At 41.3% G+C, this 25,151-nt stretch overlaps 1 protein-coding gene across 3 annotated transcripts in view; it reads left to right on the top strand.

Annotated features, from left to right (window-relative positions):
* ACTA2 (actin alpha 2, smooth muscle) overlaps nucleotides 1-25,151 on the top strand; it is a 38,234-nt gene that overhangs the window by 1,168 nt on the left and 11,915 nt on the right. The window contains exons 2-3 of one of the 3 annotated variants that reach the window (XM_073353780.1): nucleotides 761-804; nucleotides 24,325-24,495. In XM_073353780.1, the coding sequence (XP_073209881.1) occupies nucleotides 24,367-24,495 (129 nt within the window). In that variant the 5' untranslated portion in view covers nucleotides 761-804; nucleotides 24,325-24,366. Of the gene's footprint in view, nucleotides 1-760; nucleotides 805-21,636; nucleotides 21,685-24,324; nucleotides 24,496-25,151 lie in introns of those variants that run through there. The other 2 variants (XM_073353779.1, XM_073353781.1) reach the window with 2 other exon arrangements.

Genomic DNA, 25,151 nt, shown 5'->3' with positions numbered 1-25,151 from the left:
GCACTGGCTAGGCTGCTAGACTGGGACTTGAAGTGCTCAGATCAGTTTTGTTCTCTGCTGCAGAGTTCCTGTGTGACCCTTGGGAAAGCGACTTAAAGCCGAATTATTACATGTAGGTACATAATGATTGCAGATAGCTGCCTAGTGGGATTTTCAAAATGCCGAGCTGTCTAACTCCCATTGCTTTCAGTCCGCACTTTTGAAAATCCCATGTGGTGCCTATGTGCATCTTTAGGTGCCTAAATACCCTTAAAGTCTGGATTTTTGTTCTTTCTCTGTCTCAGTCCCCATCTACAAAATGGGGGAATAGTATTTTCTGGCCTTGCAGGGGTGTTAAATAAATATTTAAAGGCTATGTGGTGTTCAGATATTATAGTAATAGGAGCTGCAAAAGTACCTAAGATAGATAGTATTAAGTCACTTGTTAAAGTTTACACAGCAAATCGGAGATGGATCCAGGAATAGATCTCATGTCTCCCCACTTCAACCACTAAATATGAGACTCTCATCTTGGGGGGGAGGGTTGACTGCCCTGCCTTTGTTAAGTATGTAGGTGTAGGGCAAGAGAACCCAGATAGGATAGAAGTGAGTGGAAATATGAAAAAGGTTGAGAGACTCACTGCAATGGACAAGGCTGCCTTCCACTGTCTTGCCTGAAGGGGCGCTGACGAGGCCAGTAATGTGATCTATCATCCGTGCTGTTTCACAGCCTTTCACATGCACATAATGTAACGGTTGTCTCTCTTGTGCTTGCCTTCAGTGAATCCTTGGTCTTCCAAGCTCTGCCTACAGTATCTGTTGAAGGTAATATGACAGTCTCAATCAGGTATCAGTTATTGAAATAGTTAAACATGTTTCAGTTTATGCCATGATAGTACTGTGTTTTCAAGACTGTGGTTGCATCTGAGCTGGTATTTCCATTTTAAAGCCAATTTTTCAGGGGTTTATGACTCACCCTTGTATTTGCAAGCACAGAAGCAGCTGCGCTTTGAGAAATGTTGCTAAACCAGTTAAGCTGTGTTCAGAAACTTATTAAAAAATAGCTTCTCTTTCAGACATTTTAACCACTTCCGCCTAAAACAAAACTCTTCATCTAGAACTGCTGATGCTTTGAGATGCTCCATCTTTGATGTAGATATTAATGGCAAACTCCCCTATCTCCCAAAATGAAGTGAGATGGCTAAGAAGTATGTGAAATGTGGGCACTGTATATACACCATAGTTTCAGTTCACAACGGGCCCAAATCCCAAAGTACTTACTCAGTTCACACTCCAGGCTATTGATTTTAATAGGAGCTAGCCTGAATAAACACTGAGTACAAATGAAGTGCTAGATTGTCCTCACTGGCTGGAGGGGCTCTGCAAGGCTACAGAGCCATAGCCGAATTCGTCAATCAAGAGAGCAGGGTTCACCTTAAAAACAAACATCCCCCCCCCCCAAAAAAACCCATCCAATAGGGTTGGCCCCTTGATATGTATCATTTTAACATAAAAAATATCCAGATTCTGTTCTATACCGCCCTCATCATCATAGTCTCTGAGTGCCTTCCAGCAATGCATTACTAAGTGACATGACCAACGTATTTCACATGTCAGTTGGTCTTTCTGTCATCATCTCCCCAGGGGAAGAATTGTACATGCAGTGTAGTGTGTTTTGTTTTGGTAGGTGTAGTGTATACAAACTGGGTAGGATCCCTTTTAAATAGCTTGAGCCCTCTAGTGGTTCTTACTGGCTTCTAGGTTTCAGAAGCCTCCAGAACCCTGCAGAGCAGCCATTGATTTATGTAGCTAGGCCGTGCGTGTGGTATATAGTTAGTAAACACTGTTGTTATTTAGACCTCACTGTGTGTGTGTTTGTAGTTCCTTTAATTACCTTTGTTGTATAAAGAGCAAAAGACACAACAGTGGGATTTTTTGGAAGGGAGAGGGGAGTATTGTTTTTGTTTTTTAAAAATGATAGTCCATTAACATTTCTAATTTACTCTGGTGAAAGTGTTTGGTTTGTACACAGCTACCGGGATTGTAGCAGCTTCTTTGGCTGGAGAGAGTGGCTGCTGTGACTTTGAATTTCTTTTCTTCCCCATTCACCTCTGTTTAAGGGCTTGTCTACACTTAAAATGCTATGCCACTGCACCAATGCCATTGCAACGCTTCAGTATAGATGCTACCTATGTAGCCCTGTACTAGCTTTAACATTTATTTTATTTAGCAGTAATGCAAGGAGCCTACAGGCCTTTATCCTGTATGACATTGGCTTCAGCAGTTAGTATGAGGGCTGAGATCTATGAACTTGGCACAGATAATGGCCCGATGGTCACCCTAAATTTTGGGGGACTGGGAACAGAGTGTTTAAGGGGGAATTTTGTCCATAACGACACCAGCCGACCACAGGAATATGAGCTAACACCAACTTTTGGATATTTTAGGATGGGAACATCTGCAGATGTCTGACCACAAGAGTACCATGGACATATATGATAATTGACATATATGACATATATTGACATATATGATAATAAGTTGAGATCATTAATATACTAACCAAAGGAGAAGGGCACCCTAACATTAATAGGGTGAGGAAATACAAATAAGGAAGACGGGAGAAACCCTTACTGAATATGCATTAGAGTGGCATCAGTGTAACATATTATAAAAGTTGTATCCCAGCCTGTGTGCAGGAGGAGGGAAAGATGTAGCCCTTGAGAGATGCCAGAATGACGGCCCCCTGGCGATAGTGATGAGAAAGATAATGGCTAACGTTTCAGGCTGTTCTGTAAGGGATGGTATGAGTATATGGATGTTCAGATGTACATTCTGCATGATCTTTGTCTACCTTGCTGGGACAGAGTTTTGTGACTTTGCCAAATGTATTAATAAAACTATTACAAATATAGAAAGGTTCCTAAAGTATGAGTGTTGCAACCAGGCACATCAGGGCTACCAACTGAACAGTAATTTTAATAATACAATCCATAGATCAGGCAACACATATGCCAACAGGAGGTGTTCTCCCATCCAGGTAGGTAATCCATCTCCCTGAGAAGTGGTAGTTAGGTTGATGGAAGAATTCTGCAGTCGACTTAGTGCTGTCTTCACAGGGACGTATGTTCTTATGATTTAGGTCATCTTAACAGCGCCGCTCAGGGATGTGGATTTTTCACACCCTGACCGACATTGTTAAACCGACCTAATTTTCTAGTGTAGACTAGGCCTAATTCTTAATGTGAACCTGGATTGTACTGTTTCAAGTTAGAATAATATAACCTCTGGCCTTAACTATACTCTCTTGCCACTAGATGTCCTCATAGCTCTCACCGCAGAATAGTTATAAAAAACTGGGAGCTGTGCCTCCAGCTACAGTTAATGCACAGGATCCTGAACTTTTTAGGTCATCAGGCATTCAGTCTTTGAAAATGTATGTTGTTACAGTGAACTCATCCATTCATAGTTTAAACTTCTCTCCACACTAGTTTGATTCACAGTGGCCTTTATTTTGCACCCATGATGATGGCCTAATCATCACAAAGTAGACTGGAGAGAGTCAATAGAAACTCACAGGAGTAAAACTTTGACTTTAAAACACATGACTGTAGTGCTCTGCTAATAAGAATCATGATGTTTTAATTTGTATTTATGCTTGAGTTGGTGTCAGGGTTCCTCTCTTTTCCCTAAAGGTGATCTGGCACTTGGGAAAATGGTACCCAACAGGCATTATGGCTTCTTGGAGTGACTATTAGTGTAGTCTTCTCAAAAACTGGCTCTATAGGGGAAGAGAAGCAGGACATTGTGGGATAAATCAAGACCATAAGCCTGTGATCAGTAAGAGGGATAGAGCCTGTGGCCCCCAAACCGTAATGGGTTGTTTTCAACACTTGGAATAGTTTTACCTTTTTAAAGAGAGAGAACCAGATAAAGCTGCATTATAATAACCAATCTTTCTTTCTTTTTTTATTTTTTAAAACATACCAAATGTCTGCAAATGCTGTGTTTACTTTTGAGATGCTTTCACATATGTGTGTGTCTCTTTCACCAACAGAAGATGGTCCAATAAAAGATATTACCTCACCCACCTTGTCTCTCTCATATCCTGGAACCAACACAGCTACAACAACACTTCACACAATATTATAGTGACAGTCATTCTGCATTAATATATGCTGTTATTAGGTTAAATTGTTCTACACTAACTCACACAAATAGTCCCATTGACTTAAATTAGCCTTTGGCCCAGGGTTCATGTTGGATTGTTGCACAAAGGAATTATGGTTGTCTTGATGCTAAATTATTAAGGCAGGATTGGTATTTTGTACTTGCACAGCAGCTGTTAGGTTGAGCAGCTGATGAAAGATGTGGGCTAGAAACTAGGTTCCTTTTCAAGTTGGAAGAATTAACTAGGTATCTAGATGGCTTTTACTGCATCTTCATTTTTCTTTGTTCATATGCCTTATTCTGTAACTTTATTTTTTACACAAATATTAGATTTTTTTCAAAGTTGCTAATGAGTCAGAATAATGAATGAATCAGGCAATTATTACTGCAATATGATATGGCTTAGTTCTAACAGATTTTATATTTCCACTTTTCCATTTCAGTTTCTAAGTTTGTATTTTTATTTCTAATCATGAATGCAGGAAAAAGAATGGAAGGATCTCAATATATCAGATCATCCAGTCATAAAAGATTACAGAGGCCCAAATGTGCTTCTCCCTTTGTGAATGGAGGAGAGCTGACACAGAACTATGTGGGCAGGAAGGTAATGCATGGGTGGAGAGCTGTGGCAATGGCACATGTTCCACCCTTGCCTATGATCACCGTTTGCGTGATCACCAAATGGTGGTGGTCCCATAAGCTTTGGCTAGTGGGGGTGCATCAGATCTGAAGGGGATGCATGTGGGGAACATCCATTGTATGCAGCATGCTCCCATTAGAAGAAGGCTTAAAGTCTGCAGCAATTTGATGGTCAGGCTGTAGAATTAACTTTATGGAAGACATTGTAGTGTACATCCATGGGGGAAGTATTGCCCAAAAGCCAGCCATGCTGCCAGAGACAGGATCTTGGAGGACACATAGGTCTTTTGTTTCATGAGTCCAGTCAGGGTCTGAGGGTTGGGACTACATTTAACAACAGATCTCTAGGCTGTACAACCTCACCTACTTTACCTTCTCTGAGGCCACGTGGGGTTGATATGGTTGAGGTATTGCAGCAGGAACCTCACCATCCAGAGTAAATAATCTTTCCCCCCTGCAGTTTTTCCACTGGAGGGATGATTGGTCCATAAAGATCAGTGGTTTGGAATGGTCCCTGTCATTCTTGTGGGAAGCTAAATTATATGTGTGTCCTGTCTATTACAATTCAGCTTCTTGTTACAGCCCTGAGCCTCATGTTTTCATTAAACAGAACCGAGTTTGACAAGGTCAATGAATTTTTCGCAGCAGAACCAAATTTCAAACCGACTGAGCATTTTCTTAGTCTCGAAGAGTGAACTGGCTGGGTGCCTGGTGACTCTCACAGCCAATCACTGTAAAGTTACCATAAATGTAGATATGTTCCATCTCAGAGTTGACTATCTGGCTTTGTTATTTTAACCATGTGTTGTAACACTCTCATGTGTGTTCTATCAATGAATGCTGAGTTTTGTACTGATCCCTTCTGGTACTATATTATTAAACAGTCATTTCTCATCTCTAGGTACTCTTTATAAAACATCACTTTGGTTTCTTGATTAAAGGTACTGTAAATGCAGCTGCTTATTGTAAGCATTGAGATTTCTATATCTCTCCAGATTTTTAGCAGCATCAGACGGTTTCAGTACCTGGCTTGCTGTCCATTTTTAAAGTTTAGCTCCTATCAATCATTCCCATGGAGGTAATAGTACTAAGGTTCTGCTTTACACCCATAAAGCTTGGTGCAAACATGGAACAGCTGTGAAAGCTGCTCAGGGAGTGTGATGGAAGTCAAGATCCCATCCAGAGATTGTCAAGGAAAAGTTTAACTCTTTCCCTCTGCTAGAGAAAGAGCACACAGTCTGAGTCAGTCTGAGGAATTTATTAATGCCCTCCAGCGTGTGCCATGTTGAGTGTGGGTCTGAAGCTGGCAGTGAAACTAGGGAGAAAAGACCTGCAAAGGGGAATGGGAAATATGGCTGAAGTGAGCCACATTTTATATCTTTGCTTTGGATGTGGCTGTACCAGGCCACACCATATACCTTTCCTTTATGCTTTGCTTAAGGGAAGCCCTATTTTTCACCCAAATAGGTGCCTGGCATTCTTTTAGTTACTTTTCTCCATACTCCATCTCAGCAGCAGAATCCTTTCTTGCTCTGTCTGACCAGCTAGTCACACACAAAAATTAGGAAAATGTGGCATTAACTTTTTGATAAGCTTTACTAGCCTTAGGAACCTAGGACAAGTTAGATTAAAGTCAATGTAAAATGTTTCATTATCCCTTTACTTTTAAAGAGCTATTTTAGAGCACCAAACGCGTGGAAAGGAATTAAAACATTTGTTGGTTTTGGACTTGGTTGATGAATCTCATGGCCCATTTGTCATCTTCCCATCTCTGGGTGCTTTACAGAAGTGAAAATAACATATCTAGAAAGAGTGATGGTATGACGCTGAGTCTCCCCTCCAAGTTCTCCTCCCTCTTACTCTTTCTACTTACCTCATGCCTTCTGACTTTTAAAAAAAGGATTTAACAGAGCTACTCCCTCTGTTTCTAAATCAGTCTCCTGTGACGTCTAACTGTCTCCTTCAGAAAGAGAATAGGATGCAGTGATCTCCATCTGAACGTTAGCTTAGATGTTAGCAGCATCATTCCTTCTCTAGTATCAGAGGGGTAGCTGTGTTAGTCTGTATCCACAAAAACAATGAGAAGTTCTTAAAGGTGCCACCGGAATCCTCATTATTCCTTCTCTACTAGCCAAAGGTTAAAATTCCCACCCGGTTGGTGGCATGAATTTTAAACTAGGGTTGCCATTTTAGGTTTATGATGAAAAATACGGCTCTTAGACAAATCGCTGTTAACACCGGAGATAACACTTGCATGGCTTGATGTCTAAAACTGAATTTGGCCTGCTTTATGCCAGCTCAGATGTGCCAGCTGGTGCTCTGGGGAGGCAAGAGTGGTGTGGTTTGCCCATATCCTGCTCTTCCTCCCCCTCTCACCCCCACTGCAGTACCTGCTTCCTCCTGCACACCCAGACCCAAAGTTTGGGAAGGGTGTGTACAATGGTGAAAAGGGGTCTTATTCCCCCATGTCACCTGTTCAGGGCACAGCCCAGCAGGTGATTAAGCTCTATATAATTATAAATAAAATGAAATGAATAGAAAATGGGAACTAATTATTTTTGCCTTGAATAACTTATCAGGAAACTATTATTATCTACCTATGGTTTTTATCACTGCAGCATCTGTTCTGGAAATGGGGTGACTGGATTTCTCTAGGGACTGATGCTGATGAGCAGGGATGCAGTGAAGTTTAGTTTTGAATAAGTATATCACTACATTCCAGCCAAAATGTCAATATTCAACTTCAGCCAAATAATTTTTCAAATACTTCTTAGAAGCCAAGTATTTCAGAAGAGGCACCTTCCCTCACTGTGCTATGTACAGCAGTTTGGCTGCTGCATCTCACCTCTTCTTTATAGCCAGTTCTGATGGTGTCTCACCAAGGCTCAAAGTGTCTGTGTTGGAGATTAAGTGGAAGTATTAGAAGGGCGTGAGTAGAATGCTGCTTTCTGGTCCCTTCTAGCATCATCATATGCATCTCCCATTATACTTCTGACTAGTTCAACCTATTGCTTAAATTATCCTCTGTACCAGAAGACTGAAGAATAGCTAATGTAACACTGATTTTTTAAAAGAAGTCTCCAGAGGTGATCCTGGCAATTACAGGTAAGTAAGCCTAACTTCAGTACCAGGCAAATTGGGTGAAACTATAGTAAAGAACAGAATTATCGGACACATAGCCTAATAAGATTTGTTGGGGAAGAGTCAACAAGTCTTTTGTAAAGGGAAATCATGTCTCACCCATCTATTAGAATTCTTTTAGGGGGGTCAACAAGCATGTGGACAACGGTGATCCAATGGATACAGTATATGTGAACTTTGAGAAAGCCATTGACAAGGTCTTTCAGCAAAGATTCTTAAGAAAAGTAAGCTGTCATGGGATAAGAGGGAAGGTCCTCTCCTGGATCAGTAACTAATTAAAAAATAGGAAACAAAGGGCAGGAATAAATGGTCAGTTTTCACAATGAAGAGATGTAGATAGCTCAGTCTCCTAAGGATCTATGCTGGGACCTGTGCTCTTCAACATATTCATAAATGATCTGGAAAAAGGGGTAAACAGTGAGGTGGCAAAGTTTGCCAATGACGCAAAATTACTCAGAATAGGTCCAATGTTGAGTAAGAGTTATAAAGGAATCTCACAAAACTGGGTGACTGGAAAACAAAATCGCAGGTGAAATTCAATGTTGATAAGTGCAAACTATTGCACACTGGAAAACATAATCCCAACTATACATGCAAAATGATGGGGTCTAAAATTAGCTGTTACCACTCAAGAAAGAGATCTTGGAGTCACTGTAGATAGTTCTCTAAAACATCTGCTCAGTGTGCAGCAGCAGTTTAAAACAACAACAACAACAGAATGTTAGGTACTGTTAGGAAAGGTATAGATAAAAAGACAGAAAAGATCATAATGCCACTATATAAATCCATAGTACATCCACACCTCGAATACTGCATGCAGTTCTGGTTGCCCCATCTCTAAAAAGATATATTAGAATTGGAAAAGGTACAGAGAAGGGCAACACAAAACATTAGGGGTATGGAATGGCTTTAAAGATTTAAAAGATTGGGACTGTTCACCTCAGAAAAGAGACGACTAATGGTGTGGAGAAAGTGAATAGGGAAGGTGTTATTTACCCCTCCACATAACACAGGAACCAGGGTTCACCTGATAAAATTAGTAGGCAGAAGGTTTAAAACAAAAGGAAGTACTTTTGTAGAACTTGTCAACCTGTAGAACTTGTTGCTAGGGGATATTGTGAACTCCAAAACTATTCTGGGGTTTAAAAAAACTAGATAAGTTCATGGAGGATAGGTCCATCAATGGCAGTTACCTAAAATGGTCAGGTATGCAATCCATAGTCCAGGTGTTCCTAATCCTCTGACTCTCAGAAGCTGGGACTGGATGACAGGCAGTGGATCACTAGATAAATTGCCCTGTTCTGTTCATTCCCTCTGAAGCATCTGACATTGGCCACTGTCAGAAGACTGGATGCTGGGCTAGATGGACCATTGGTCTGACCCAGTATGGCCGTTCTTATCTTCTTAGATCCTTAATTTGTCATTCATTTTCTCTATATCGCCTCATGTCAGAGTACTCCCCTGCTCATGAGGATGCTAAGGAACCCTGCAGATTTGAAGTAGCCAATCAAGGGGTGCATTGCTTCATTCCTCACTTTTTTGTGAGAACCAAGATGGGGCTCTCATCCTTTAAGTATAATGACAGGTGCAGTGAAAGTCTCTTACCCCTGTAAGTAGACGTTCTGGACCAGATTCTCAGCCCTTCTTAGCTGTCATTTTACCACTCCAGTGGGGCTGGGATTTCACCCCTGAAATCAGTGGGAGTTTTGCCATTGAATGTGGCCAGGATTTTGCCCTAGGTGCACAAAGGGGACATAAAACTGCTTTAAGGCAGCAACTGGGGAATTCTTCTATTGTTGGGGAATTGTTCTGAGGTGCAGGGCTGGCAACCATCCCGTTAGCCCTCAGTGTAGGGGCATTAAATGCTGCTCTAAATTATGCAGGGGGCCAAATTTGCCCTTGGAACATCCCAGAGTCTTGGTGGTGAAAAGGTGTCCCAAAGCCACCTCTCTTGGCTATAACCTGAGAGGCCCAGAGGTGAATCTGACCCCACTGTTTTTTGTTCTGAAGGACCTAGGTGAAGTACAGGATCTGACAGAAAGCTCTGCACACAAATAACTCCGCTGCAGGGCTACACATGATTAAAATATTTTCTCACGGGGGCAAATCAACTAAGAAGGAAAATATAGCTCTGGTAGAAACAGTAGCTTATACTGTACACTTCCTAAGCCTTAAAAAAGCCTATCACCACCACACAAATATTAGAATATTTCCTTGAATGAGATTTCTTTCCAGTGTTTTATGAGATGTCCAAGCTGTTTACAATCTCAGTGGCACTGAACTACTTTAGGATGTCTATAATAAGTCTAAACTGTTTTGATTACACACTGTTCAGCAAGAGGGAAGAGTTTATACTTAAGAGCTGCTAATTGCATAATTTTCTCATTTATTAAACAATGTGTTCACCCTGTATAACACAGACTGATGAGTGCACAGCAAAGGTTTATGTTATACTGGAGAGGCTTGAGCATCTGACATCATAAATGGATTCCCAGAAACAGATAATTCCAGCTTATAAGTAACAAGCGCTAACTATGAGGATGAAAGTGAGAGATGTTCAAGGCTCTTGTAAGTACTGTGGAAAGTAAATTTAAGAAACTCAAACCTGGCAGGAAGTTGGTTAGGCTGCTGCACATTTTGCCAGAGAAACTAATGGATATCTGGGTGGAGTGTTTTCCTAAGCTGAATTTGCTAAATCAGACGCTTCAAAGGAAAGCTGGACTATGTTCTTATACATGGTAAGAAAGAGGAAACTGGACATGCCTACGTGTGATCACAGAAGCCATAGTCCCAAGATTTAAGGTATGTAGAAAGCCTCGGATGCATTTTATTTTAATCTATCGTCTAATTTGTAATAACAGGAAATAATTTTTAAACAGCGAGCCTTACAACTTCCTCTCTACATATATCTGAGACCAGTGCTTAATTTGTAATGAAAGAGATGCTGGGGCTCAAGCAATTAGGTGCTGGGGCTCAAGCATTTTTTTACTTTCATAACTGAGGTGGCAAGCCTGGAGGTGCCAGGGCTAAGAGCTGCCAAACCTAGAGGTGCTGGGAGTATGAGCTTCCAAGCCCAGAGGTGCCAGGGCTCAGCCCTGGCAAGCCCTGTAATGAATTAAGCACTGCCTGAGACCCTCTCCAAAGCTCATGCTCAAATAAATTGGTTAGTCTCTAAGGTGCCACAAGTACTCCTTTTCTTTTTGCGAATACAGACTAACACGGCTGCTACTCTGAAACCTCTCCAAACGTTGAGACTGTCTCAGTGATGCCAGGTAATATATTTTCTCCTTACTCAAGTGGATGCATGAGAATGAGGTTTGTGTTTAGCAACTGACACTACCAATCAACATAGACCATATATTTATATTTAAAATTACATAGACTAATATAAGTATTTGCAATACAGACAAATGGAGAGACTCATATTGACCACAGTCGGCTTTGGCTCAAGCCCTTGGGGCAAATCCTGCTCTTCTTGATTTCAATGGGAGTTTTGACAGTGTCTTCAGTGGAACAAGAAGTTAGCCCTAAATGGCACCACATGAAATAATTAAGAGCTTTGCAGAATCTTTCTCCTGAGCTGAGAAAAAACTAATTTAACATCTCTCTGAAATTAGTGAGTGTAAGACTTTTCTTGTAGTTGTAGATAGAAAACTGAGTAAAATAATATTCTTTGGTCTAGATATATGAGAGGAAGTCTGCACAAACAAACATCTGTGGGCATGGAAAATCCATCTTGGGAGAAGAGAAGGAACATTATTTGGCCATAAAACATGGACAAATACTCAGAAAACCAAACCAGAAAAAAAAGTACACAGTTCTCCTGTATAGCATTATGTACGGTACATTTCTAATCTATCTACAATTATTTGTTAGGGCTTCATCCAAAGCCTATTGCTATATGAGTTTCTCCATTGACTTCAATGGGCTTTGGATCAGGCTCATTATGAGGTTCTGAAAAAGTGAGATCACAAGCGTTGTGTGTATATTGATTCTCAGACAGAGAATTTCTCTAAATCCACTATGCAATCACAACTGATAATGGTATTTCAAACACAGACTATCAATTTGACTCCCCAGATCTTGCAAAAGAGGCCATTGACACCAGACAGGACTGTCTGTGAATTTGGAATTGTTACTTCACTGGAAGAAGAAAGAGAGAGAGTGTGTGTGTGTGTATTTAAAGGAATAGGGAAAAATCATTACATAGGTCAAATCAATAAGATACATTTCAGAAGTTCTTCCTGGCCATCTACCTTCTCATTATTCATTGGCTGTCTCCTGTATGTGGGTCAGTAGAAACAGGCCTTGAGGGTTAATTTGAAGAGAGTGTTCCATGAATAATGGGCAGCATGGAAGAAAGCATGAAGGAACTTGTGGCAGAAGCAGGGGAACAGAGTATGGAGGCTGATGTCCTGGGAGAGTGGAGGAGGCAAAGCATTACATTTTCATTCCTTGCTGCACGCTAGTGAATAATACAAGCTCTGAGCTTGTATGTTTCTCTGCATTCTTATATACAACCAAAATGATTCTGGGCAGGGTGAGGATGAGGGGTCTTTTTACCACATATTCAAGCTTCGAAAAGGCCATATGTCGTGGCCAGCATCCTAATGAGAGGACTCCTTTCTGCACTAGACAGTGGCTGGCAGTGGCAAGAACATGGTTATGCAACACAAAGCAATTGCTTCCCCAACCACATCAAAAATCTGGGAGATCAGGAGTGAGAATGTTAGTCTAATAGTTGCACTGGGGAGGGGCATATAGAGGACAGTAAAGAATTGCAGTAGGAATATGTTTCCCTTGTCATCTTCAGCAGCGGCACCTATGCTTCAAGAGTTTAGGGCTGGTGGAACCCTCCTAGCCCAAACAGCTAGAGAAGGGGACTGGAAATTGGTCTTCTGTATGGGAATGCCCACATATACAATGACAGGTTTCAGAGTAAAAGCCATGTTAGTCTGTGCTCGCAAAAAGAAAAGGAGTACTTGTGGCACCTTGGAGACTAACCAATTTATTTGAGCATAAGCTTTTGTGAGCTACAGCTCACTTCATCGGATGCATACTGTGGAAAATACAGAAGATATTTTTATACACGCAGACCATGAAAAAATGGGTGTTTATCACTACAAAAGTGATAAACTCTCTCCCCCCACCCCATTCTCCTGTTGGTAATAGTTTATCTAAAGTGATCACTCTCCTTACAATGTGTATGATAATCAAAGTGGGCCATTTCCAGCACAAATCCAGGGTTTAACAAGAACGTCGGGGGGGGGGGGAGGAATAAACAAGGGGAAATAGGTTACTTTTTATAATGAATCAACCATTCCCAGTCTCTATTCAAGCCTAAGTTAATTGTATCCAATTTGCAAATTAATTCCAATTCAGCAGTCTCTCGTTGGAGTCTGTTTTCGAAGTTTTTTTATTGAAGGATAGTCACTTTGAGATCAGAAATCGAGTGACCAGAGAGATTGAAGTGTTCTCCGACTGGTTTATGAATGTTATAATTCTTGACATCTGATTTGTGTCCATTTATTCTTTTTCGTAGAGACTGTCCAGTTTGCCCAATGTACATGGCAGAGGGGCATTGCTGGCACATGATGGCATATATCACATTGGTAGATGTGCAGGTGAATGAGCCTCTGATAGTGTGGCTGATGTTATTAGGCCCTGTGATGGTATCCCCTGAATAGATATGTGGGCACAGTTGGCAACGGGCTTTGTTGCAAGGATAAGTTCCTGGGTTAGTGGTTTTGTTGTGTGGTATGTGGTTGCTGGTGAGTATTTGCTTCAGGTTGGGGGGCTGTCTGTAGGCAAGGACTGGCCTGTCTACCAAGATTTGTGAGAGTGTTGGGTCGTCCTTCAGGATAGGTTGTAGATCCTTGATAATGCTTTGGAGGGGTTTTAGTTGGGGGCTGAAGGTGTGTGTGTATAAAAACATCTTCTATATTTTCCACAGTATGCATCCGATGAAGTGAGCTGTAGCTCACGAAAGCTTATGCTCAAATAAATTGGTTAGTCTGTAATGTGCCACAAATAGTCCTTTTCTTTTCACATATACAATGTAAATTCTGTTGAGGGGGGCTGTCTGACTCGGCAGTTTTTACTGTCCAATTTACATATGCAAATAAGGCATATATAGCACCGGGAAGATCAGAAGGCAAGATTTTACTCTTCCGCTTTCATAAAGGAACATGATTAAATGCAGAAGTGAAAGAAGAGTCCTTCTGCAGGTCAACGAGGAGACCAGAAATGAGGTGAATATGTAACCATGACTCTCAAAGAGGAAACAGAAGTTAGAACTCTTTTGAAATGCAAAAAGCTGCTGGAACCCCAATGCCAAGAGTTTCTGAAACCCAGAATGAGGCTATATAAAAACAGTAGAAATAAATGTTGGGCAATTCCCATACACTCACCCATGTATTATTATCAACCAAACAGCAAATTGAGAGTTGGCACAAGCGTAGGCATCATTAGAGCTGCTAAACCATCGATAGTGACCATCTAGAACAGTACAGTAAGTGAAGCAGTTCTGTGTATATATTTATATACAATAAATTTAAATGGTCAAAGTTATGATTTATAAACAAATTTTTCTTCTTTGAAATTTTCATGACACTGAAATTGAAATTCAATTGAAAATTGAAATTAACCTTCAGTGTTTCTGAAAATTTCTCCACCTTCAACTCTTACCTAAAGTTTGATAAACAAAAGCTTTACTTCATATGCCACCAACCAATAAATCCCAAGCAGTGAAGGGTGTAATAGTGGTCATAGTGAGGTCATGAGGTACCCAACCTTGTGTATATGTATATCATTTTAAAAAAGATTTTTTAAAATGTTCTCTAAGGACTTTTTTCCACCGCTGCATGACTTAGATAGGGAACTGTAAAAGCTTGAAATAAGCACCAGGTTAATGCAGCTGTGCACAGAAGTAGACACACTGCACCTATATACATGCATCTTTGATTGACTACTTCTATATAATGGAAAAATGAGTAGAGTGAATGGCTCTGGAGCTGCTGATGCCTACTTGTACATGTTAAATGGATATCAGATGGGAAGACTTCCTGTCCAGACAAATACAAACAAATGAATACTTTGCAAAATCAGTTCTGATCAAATGAGCCTGATTATATTCTCACACTAGTGTGAATCAGGAGAGACTTCATTGAAGTTAATGGAATTATGCCAAGGTAACATCAGTGTAAGTGAGAGTGCATAAATTGGAGCAGAAAAGAACTATTCACACATTTCAGGTGTGAATATGCCTCTTGGGTTTTGGACTAGAAGGATCTTTATTAGAGAGATCACAGAGCAATATGCCCTGGCAGGAAGGTGGAAGGACAGGAGTGAATTAATAACTAGAGTCTCCCTCATCCCCTAATGGCATGGCGCAGAGGGGAATAAATATTTCCTTAAAGCTCCTAGAGCTGTCAGGAGGGAGCAGTGCCACCGGACATTGGTTTAGATTTTCAAAAGTAACATATGGTTTGAGGGGCGCCTCAGCTTTTGAGTTCCCAATGTGAGACACCTCAAAGGGGCCTGACTTTAGAAAGGGTTGAGTACATGCCCTCTGAAAACCAGGACCCTTTAAAATGTCTCAAGTTGGGTGCTGAAATGGGGAGGCACCCAAAATCACTAGTCACTGTTGAGAATTTAGGCCACAGTACCTCTCCCATTGCCCTGCTTCCAGTGCAAAGAGCCTCGTGAACTGCATGAGCCTGGAGGCTACTCGAACTTGTGTGAATTGATTGCAGCTCCAACAGAGCCACTCCACCAATCAAAACTGCACTCTGGCCTCACCCTTTCTTGACCCAAAATGCTCCTGATACTGTGGCAGAGCTGGCATAGTGCTGGCTATATGGAACCTACAGCTATTGAGGAGTCCCCTACAATGAGAAAATCTTCAAGTGCTGTCTTAAGGTAGCCTTTAAGTCCCCGTCAGGCAGCTGCAGCAGTGCAAAAAACACTTACAAGGGACTGAGGATCTGGCCCCAAATATTTAGCTAATATTCAGTACTGAACAGCCAATAATGGTTTATGGAAAATCCTAAGCAAGAAAGAAAGTCTATTCCTCCCCCACCCCTACCCCATGTTCTGGACTTGCTTGAGCTCTTTGGGAAGCAGTCAGTGCCTCATCAGAGAGGGCAGTGTCAGTCTGAGAACACTATTAGCAAGTCTGTATATCTGACAGTTTATACTGGGTCTGACACTTCACAGATACATCAAACTGTATGACAGCTGCAGTAACTCAAGTTGTTAAATGATCATTCTACTCCCTAAAGCTGTTTCTCTCCTTACTGATAAGTGGAGAGAAATGCTTGAAGCCTATCAGTGAGATACAGGAGAGCACCTGCAGATAGATAAACCAAAACATTTAGAGATTCTGCTATTGGTAGCAACATGAAAGAAATCCCCAAATCAAAGGGAGTCAGAGACATTTTTAGCTGAGCATTATTCCTGAGCAGCCAATTAAAACTAAGCAGGAAGAGCTTTACAGAAACCTAAGAATCTGTGTTCCCTTATAAAGTAAAGGCATGTAAGTATTTTGTCTACTATATGTAGAGGTTTCAGAGTAGCAGCCGTGTTAGTCTGTAGCCACAAAAAGAAAAGGAGTACTTGTGGCACCTTAGAGACTAACAAATTTATTTGAGCATAAGCTTTCGTGAGCTACAGCTCACTTCATCGGATACATGCAGTGGAAAACACAGTGGGGAGATTTTATATACACAGAGAACATGAAATAATGGGTGTTACAATACACAGTGTAACAAGAGTGATCAGGTAAGGTGAGCTATTACCAGCAGGAGAGCGGGGTGTGTTGGGGAGAAGAACCTTTTGTAGTGATAATCAAGGTGGGCCCTTTCCAGCAGTTGACAAGACCGTGTGAGGAACAGTACAGGGGTGGAGGGGGGGAATAAACATGGGGAAATAGTTTTACTTTGTGTAATGACCCACCCACTCCCAGTCTTTCTTCAGGCCTAAGTTAATTGTATCCAGTTTGCAAATTAATTCCAATTCAGCAGTCTCTCGTTGGAGTCTGTTTTTGAAGGGTTTTTTTTTTTTGGAAAAACTGCCACTTTTAGGTCTGTAATCGAGTGATCAAAGAGATTGAAGTGTTCTCCGACTGGTTTTTGAATGTTATAATTCTTGATGTCTGATTTGTGTCCATTTATTCTTTTATGTAGAGACTGTCCAGTTTGGCCAATGTACATGGCAGAGGGGCATTGTTGGCACGTGATGGCATATATCACATTGGTAGATGTGCAGGTGAACGAGCCTCTGATAGTGTGGCTGATGTGATTAGGCCCTATGATGGTGTCCCCTGAATAGATATGTGGACACAGTTGGCAACGGGCTTTGTTGCAAGGATAGGTTCCTGGGTTAGTGTTTTTGTTGTGTGGTTTGTAGTTGCTGGTGAGTATTTGCTTCAGGGTGGGGGGCTGTCTGTAAGCAAGGACTGACCTGTCTCCCAAGATCTGTGAGAGTGATGGGTCATCCTTCAGGATAGGTTGTAGATCCTTGATGATGCGTTGGAGAGGTTTTAGTTGGGGGCTGAAGGTGATGGCTAGTGGTGTTCTGTTATTTCCTTTTTGGGCCTGTCCTGTAGTAGGTGACTTCTGGGTACTCTTCTGGCTCTGTCAATCTGTTTCTTCACTTCAGCAGGTGGGTATTGTAGTTGTAAGAACGCTTGATAGAGATCTTGTAGGTGTTTGTCTCTGTCTGAGGGCTTGGAGCAAATGCGGTTGTATCGTAGAGCTTGGGGTTACTTTATTCCCAGTTTTCTACAGAAGTCAGGATAATACTGCAGTTTCAGGCCTCCTTTACCAAAAAAAAAAGTATGACATCTACTAGTTAGCCCATGGAGTTCTGAGACCGCAGTCTTTTGGGCAGCACTGTACCAGCAGCCCAGGCCCCAGGCATATTCGCTGTACAGTTACTGCTAGCCTGGATTCCCAAGCTCATTTTCTGTAAGTGTCACATCTCAAAATTCATGTGATGAATTAAGTCAATACCTTTTAAAAAAATAAAAGGAATCAGTAATGAACTTTGCAATGGATATCTGGAAAAATACTTGACAACAGTGAACCAGATCCTCAGTGCACCAGAGCTTTGCTTGGTCCCATTGAGAAGAGATGGAATGGGGAAGGAAGAAGGGACAAGAGTGGCTTTAACCATCCAAGTCTGGTCATGCCATTTCTCCTGTCATGCCACCTATGCTAAGAACTGCAATGGGGAATGGTATGGACAAAAATGAAGAGTTTTGGAAACGCTCACACACTTTGCACGCACAAACTGTTCATGTGGCATTCTAGAGGCAGATTTAGAAATGTGGCCCCTCACATGCTGTCTTTAGATTCTGATTCTCAATAGCCTCATTCTTCTTTTCTATTCTGCTCTGTTCTATTTTGGGCCTCCTACTTGTCTGGCATCAAATCATAATAATAATGATAATAAAAAAACTAAGTCGCCAAGAAGACAGAGTCCACTTGACTAGGCTGCTTTTTCTCCCATGCTCAGAGTGTGTCTCCAGTGTCCCTGGGACAACAATTCAAGGTGAGATCCCCAAAAAGGACAAATATCCAAGGTCTACACTATGTCTTCTCTTCCTCAAGCCAGAGTGATGTTATTTCCTTGCTTCCCTGGCACCGAGCTGAAGCAGGGATGTGGATGAGAGCGAGCTGTTTGAGCCTCAGTCTGGATACAACAGTTATGTTACTGATTGGCCATGAGAGCAACTAGAGGATTTAGCAAGGATTTCAAACTGCTTTCTATTGGTAGAGTATGTTCATCTGAGGAGGTTCACTACCTTTGGCTACTCTGGGACCTGGTCTGATCTTGGATTCCCAGATATCAGTGATAACTTGCAACATGTTTTGAAATCTGCTGTTACCTAACCAGTGACAGCCTTTCTTTGGTGCAGGACTCCCCCTGGCCACTAATATCTGACACCTCCAGATTGGACTCTTTCAGTGCATTCCAATTGTGACTAGTCTTGAAGACCACATGGAAGCATCAGGTGGCATTGGGACTTGCCTGCTTAGTGGACAGAATCAGCACGAACAAGTTACATCTGTCATTGCATGCACTGCACTGACTTTACTGCTCCCTGATCCAATTCAATGCATGAAGCCACATGTATACACTGGGACTTGGTTACTTTTAAAATTTCCTTCCTCTCTCTATATACCATTGCCACAGCTAAGATCAGTTGTGGTGCTGTGGCTGACAGTTCCTAGTTGGGCATAGCTGAGGATTGGCGGTGTGGGTCCTGATTCTCTTATCATTTCCAGCAATGTGAATCAGCATGTAAAAGGAGTTACGCTGATGTAAAACTGGTGTGTATCAAAATCAGGCTCAGCTATCTTTAGGGATGTGAAATTCTCATGCCCTTTGGTTTGAACATACTAATCTATAGAGAATCATACACGATACATCATTTTGGTCAACCATTTATTTAACTATTATTCTTTCCTGGGAAAGATTTTATTTTTCCAATGGTGATGAGCTGGAGCAATACAAGGAAAAACCTATACTGACTGTTGTGGGAAGTTCACATTGTTTTTTTTAAAAATTTTATATCACATGCCCAGACACTCTTGTGATGGGCAAATGTAAATCATTACAAAAATAGTAGCCCATGCTCCATAATTTCTGTTAGTTTCTTTCTCTGACCTGCGAAAGAAAATAAATTCCTTAAAAGTTCCTTTTGGTCCTCTATCCGAAATTCTTTCCATCTACTATCAATACTACTTGCCTAATACTTAAGTCTAGACTGAGCAAAAAGGTACGGCAAAACAACAAACTGACAGAACACACAAAGATTTGTGTATATCATGCATGCTATCAGCACACTTTTGTATGAGAGTGAGACATGGACCTTATACTCTCATCAGGAAAAGTGGCTCAACAGATTTCATATGCGTTGCCTTTATCAAATCTTTGGAATCTCCTGGAGGGACAGAGTCACCAACACTGAGGTGCTCAAGCATGCCAGTATACCCAACATGCAAACACTCCTCAAACAGAGACGCCTCTGTTGGCTTGGGCATGTGTGCCGGATGAATGATGGGTGCATCCCAAAGGACATCCTCTATGGCGAATTGGCATCTGGAAAAAGACCCAAAGGATGCCCAAAATTGCTTTTCAATGATGTGTGCAAGCAAGACCTCAAAGAAATGGAAATGGATGTGGATAACTGGGAAGATCACACTCAAGGCCACAGCCTTTGGAAACAAGAGCTTAACAAAGGTCTTTGGAGTTACGGGAGGACACCGTCCAGTTTAGCTGAGGAGAAATTGCTCGTAGAAGGCCAAGCCCAAAGGGTCGAAACATCACCTTTAAATGTGACAGATGCCGCAGAGATTGTCCCTCTCAAGTGAGTCTCTTCAGCCACATCCAAAGCTGCCATAAAACCAACCCAGTAAATTCTTTACCTCTCAGGGGTACATACCCATGGTCTCTCAAGACCGAAGGAAGCCTACTAATCCTTAAATCTTTCCACTGGGAAAACTCCCATTCAAGTCTTATGGGCGTTTTCATGCATTAGGGCTACAGGATTAGACACCAAATGTTTTGTGGGCACGTGCACACAGCCACACGCATCCAGGTAAGAAAAGGCTCATAAAGCAGTGATCTCACCTGGAATGGTTGGGGCAATTTGATTTTCATAATGGTTCAGCGATGCAAATGTTAGAGAATATGGTTTTTGGTCTATGTTTTTTACTACAAGTCTAATGGCAAAACAGTGTTATCCCATGAAAGAGCTTCTCTACTAGAGTCTGCCTCTGTAGAGAACAGCTGGCTACAGCTGTAAAATCCTGCCATTCCCTGGGAATAACTTTTCAATATGTAAGTAGAAACCCTCATTTTGATCACTAAAAATAGCTGTGGAGTTAGTTTTCCACTCATAATGCAGCAAACTATATCAGAAAACATGTCTGAGATGTAAATTTAATGGACCAAGTTTGTCCAGTGAGTTACATGAGGGAAGAATTGGTCCTGGTATTTCCAGTGATTTAAAACTCAATTATGGGAAGAAAAAGAATTCCAGCCCATCAGCAACATTTGTCTCCATGGGATTGTTCTTACAGTGCAACTTTACAACCAGTACAGAATTAAAGCATTTCTACTGTGCCCTACATAACTATGTGCCCCAGAGAGTCAAATGAGAATGCCCTTCAGAACTCCTATTCCCATTAACGCTATTGATCTACTGGAGTCATCTATTTATATGCCACTTTCAACAGCATTTGTGACAAAGTTCAACAACTCGTGTGTTTACCACAATCATTTTTATTGCTTTTGCCAAATAATCTTTAGCTAATGTGAACGTGAAGGCAGGGATTCTCTAGAAACCCCTTTTCTATAACTGGCTGCTGTCTCTACTCCATAGCTTTTTATGCTATTTTGTATTTTGCAGATGAGGCTCTCTGTCACTGGTACAATATCTCAGTGCATTTTAGCAGTTATCATGAAGTTTTGCAGTGTTTATCTTACACAGCTGAATTCTCCTCCTGTTTCAGGAGTAGTGCAGTGGAATGCAGTGGAAAAGACCCATGGCCACCCAGATCAGAGGTTTTTGTTCTGAGATCCCTATATGGTTCTGCTAGACTGAGAGATGGAGTGAAGTCTGTCTCTGCTCCTTGTTTGGGAAGCTAGTGGGAGGGAACAGGCCAAGGGGCTATATAACCTTACAGCTTTCAGCTTCACAGTGTACCGTCCCAGAGCAGCTATCCCCAGCCAAGCACTGTCAGGGTAAGTGGCACTGAACCAACAGTTTGACAGATTTCAGGAGGACTTTTACTAACAAAGAAAAAGCAGAAACTGTTCAGGAGGATGTATTATTCTTATGTAGCTTGTCCTATATTTCATATTAAAATTGTACTGATAAACATTTTATATTTTATTGCCTTTATGTTTAAGATATTTTACAGTCTTAGAAAAAGTGTAGTTCTACCAAGTCATTTCACCTGTAACATCAGCAGTAAAATAATATTAAAAGGTATATTTAAAATATTTACATGATTGAAATTATGAGAGTGTTCCTATTTAAACACACTGGGCCAAATTCACCCCTGGCATATCTGCTTTGGATTCAATAGATTAAATTGGCCAGTTGGATCTAGCTATAGGATGGGATTCAGTTTACGGTTTCTCATAGATGTGTCTTAGTGCTGTAGACTTACTGTACATTGGCATGCTGGGTTAGAAAAGGTTATTGGGAGCATGCTTTTAAATGTGCTAAATATGTGAAAGATCGTGATATTGGTAGCTTGCATGATATGATGATGATGATGTCTGTTTACACAGAAAGCTACCCATTGTGTAAAATGCCAAGCATTCTATATAAGAAATGGATTACAGATAGAATGTTTCTTATGCGTTTGGAATCTTTTATCAGTCTTGTGCGGGGAGGTTCTGGGATCAGTTTTCTCTCTCTCTGAACAGAAAGCATGCAGCAACAAGGAGGCTAACAACTAAATCCATGTTTTAATCACCTGAGATGTATAGTGCATGTTTACCTTATTCCACAATGTTGTGTTAATTGCTACCGTAGAATGTTACTGCTGCACTCCATGGCAGTCCTGAGCTGTAAATCAGTGTTTGACTGCAGAGAGTCCTGTCTGAAATCATTCAGCTTTGATTTCTTCAACTTTGGTGCTTTATTACTAAATATGGTTTTCATTTAGAGTCCCCTAAGCTCAGAAATGTAGCATTTCCTTCTCCCTTCCCCCAAGTGATTTTTGGCACAGCACTAGTTTGCCTTGGTTTGAGCAAACCCCCTGACCTCGAACTCTGTTCCAAAAGCAGACTTTTGAGAGTCTATTTCCTAATTAGGAAATGATTTGTTCCAAACTGGGCTGTTCATGCATGGTAGATAAGTCGTACTCCATTAAGTGAATGCTTAAACACAAATAGCTCTTGCCCCTAAGAAATGCATAATTGTGTACAACTGTAAAACGCCTCCTTTTTTCCCCAATACAGAAAACCTAGAACATTTCAAGTTAGCATTTATGTATCAACTTTTCTGCTGGCAGCCAGCATCTCTGCAGCATACAGTAGCTGAACTGGGCAGTGTCTCCTGGATTCCTTTTCTGCACAGTGGCAGTACAAATCGCATTTTGGGGGAATTTTCCATTTTTCACTCTTTAGTCTTTTCTGCTGTTGAGGCTACCCAACATGCACTCCCCTTCACCTCAGCAGTGCATCACTTCAACCTGACTCCCACCCTCTCCTACATTTCTACCCCCCGTACCCTCCCCCCCGTTTCAGAATTTCTTAATGAGTGTGTGCAGTCAACTGTGTCTCTTCTTGTCCCTGTCTCACTTAACCCTCAACACAGTTTTGAAACACTGAATTCCACATGTAGGCCTTTGGAAGCCAAACAGTGGGCCCAGAGCTATTCAGAGGATTCTCTCTAACAATATGAACTGCTGACAAATGTATCTCTGCACAGTACTTGTTTTTCTCATTGATTTCATTCAAAATACTTCAAAGCATTTTATGTGTCACTTTCCTTACAACATCATTTTAGAAAAGGAACTAATTTTAGTGGTATTTAATCCATTTGGGAACCATGGCAAAATAACCATGGATAGTAGCAGAGAGTGATCTTCTAGACAACTTTGGAATGCGGCTGCAATGTGTTTTGAGGCTGTTTTAAATGAAGATGCTGTCTATGATTTCCAGCTTTAATTTCAAGGGAGGACATCTTTGCTGAAGCACTAGAATACTGTTTGGAAAGGGGTTTGATTAGCATAATCACTGTCTCTTTTTAAACAAACAAGCAATTGTGTGTATGAAATGAGGTGTTCATCTTAGTGCAGTTTCTAGTGTCCATAACAAAAATGCCACTATTATAATGGTTCCCATCTGACAACATTGTTGGCAAACTCAAGGAAGCCCATGGCAAGCTACCCTCTCACCCTTAGAAGTGTTCATCTAGGGCAGGAGCTTGGCCTGGTGATGGGTAGCACTGGGAAACTTACACTGCCCCTTCCTGTACTGTACCTTTTATCTCTAGAGATGCCAGTCCAGCACTGAATGTATACACTAAAATATAAATATATGTACCATCCTCAAGCCATTAAAACTCCATCTCTCCAAAGATCAGACTTCCTGTCCTTCAGGGGGAATTCCATTGAATAACATTGAATTCCTGTGAGTTGTTTTGTTTTTGTTTTAAACACCTCCCCTTTCTGCAGGGCAGGTGGAATATGAGGCTCCTGCACTCTGAGATTAACACTCTCTTTTGAATCCCTACACTGTCTGTTAATAATGTTCTTGTTCCTACTGGATGTCATGCTTATCCTGACCATGGCAGGTCCACTTTATGCAGCAGCCCCTGCATTTTGCCTGCAGAATTGTTCCATTGTCTGTGTGTTATTTTTGTAGGGCTGTTTTTGTCTGAAAGGCCTGAGGACGTTGACTTAGAAGATGTGCGAGGAAGAGGACAGCACTGCCCTGGTTTGTGACAATGGATCAGGACTTTGTAAGGCTGGCTTTGCTGGGGATGATGCTCCAAGAGCGGTTTTTCCTTCCATTGTGGGTCGTCCCAGGCACCAGGTGAATTATCAGTTCAATTATTCTGAACACACACATGCGGGGGTGGGGGGGTAAACAGAATGTATTAGAGATAGTAGTGACTCACCTCCTTAAATGTCAACACCATTTCCTCGAGCACCCACTTGTTCCCTGAAAGTACTTGCCAACCCTAGTCCTGCTTAGTTTGAGATCTGATAAGACCACAGAGGCAGGTGCTGTAGCTGCAAGTCATTAATTTGCATGATATTTCCAGATCAATAAGACCAGGCAGGCCCTGCAGGTGTACATGTCTGAGTTATCTCTGATCTGTTGTCTGGTGGGAGAAGTCCTTTTCCTGAAAGTTTTCAATATCCCATCCTTTTTCCCTTGGCTCTGGATCACCCTGTCACTGGGCCCACTGTCTTCTCTGCTTTCCTGTGGTTAAAAAAAATTAGATGTGTGTACAAATGTTGACCACTCTAAAAGCTGGTTGAAAACATGGGGTGGGGGTGGAGTTAAAACAAAATGACCAAAAAATGTTGCCAGTTTTTTTCATTGAAATTTAAAAACTTCTGATTTTTTTCACCCAGAACCTTGTTCTGCTTTATTTACTTGCCAGAAAGAATTTCATAAGCTTGGAGGGTGGGGGAAAGGGGTGGTTAGTTCCCAGATAAGTATTTTACAACATAACATAGAAC

Source organism: Lepidochelys kempii, chromosome 7 (assembly GCF_965140265.1).
Source record: "Lepidochelys kempii isolate rLepKem1 chromosome 7, rLepKem1.hap2, whole genome shotgun sequence".
Classification (NCBI taxonomy): Eukaryota; Metazoa; Chordata; order Testudines; family Cheloniidae; genus Lepidochelys; species Lepidochelys kempii.
This window is presented reverse-complemented; position numbering and strand designations above follow the sequence as displayed.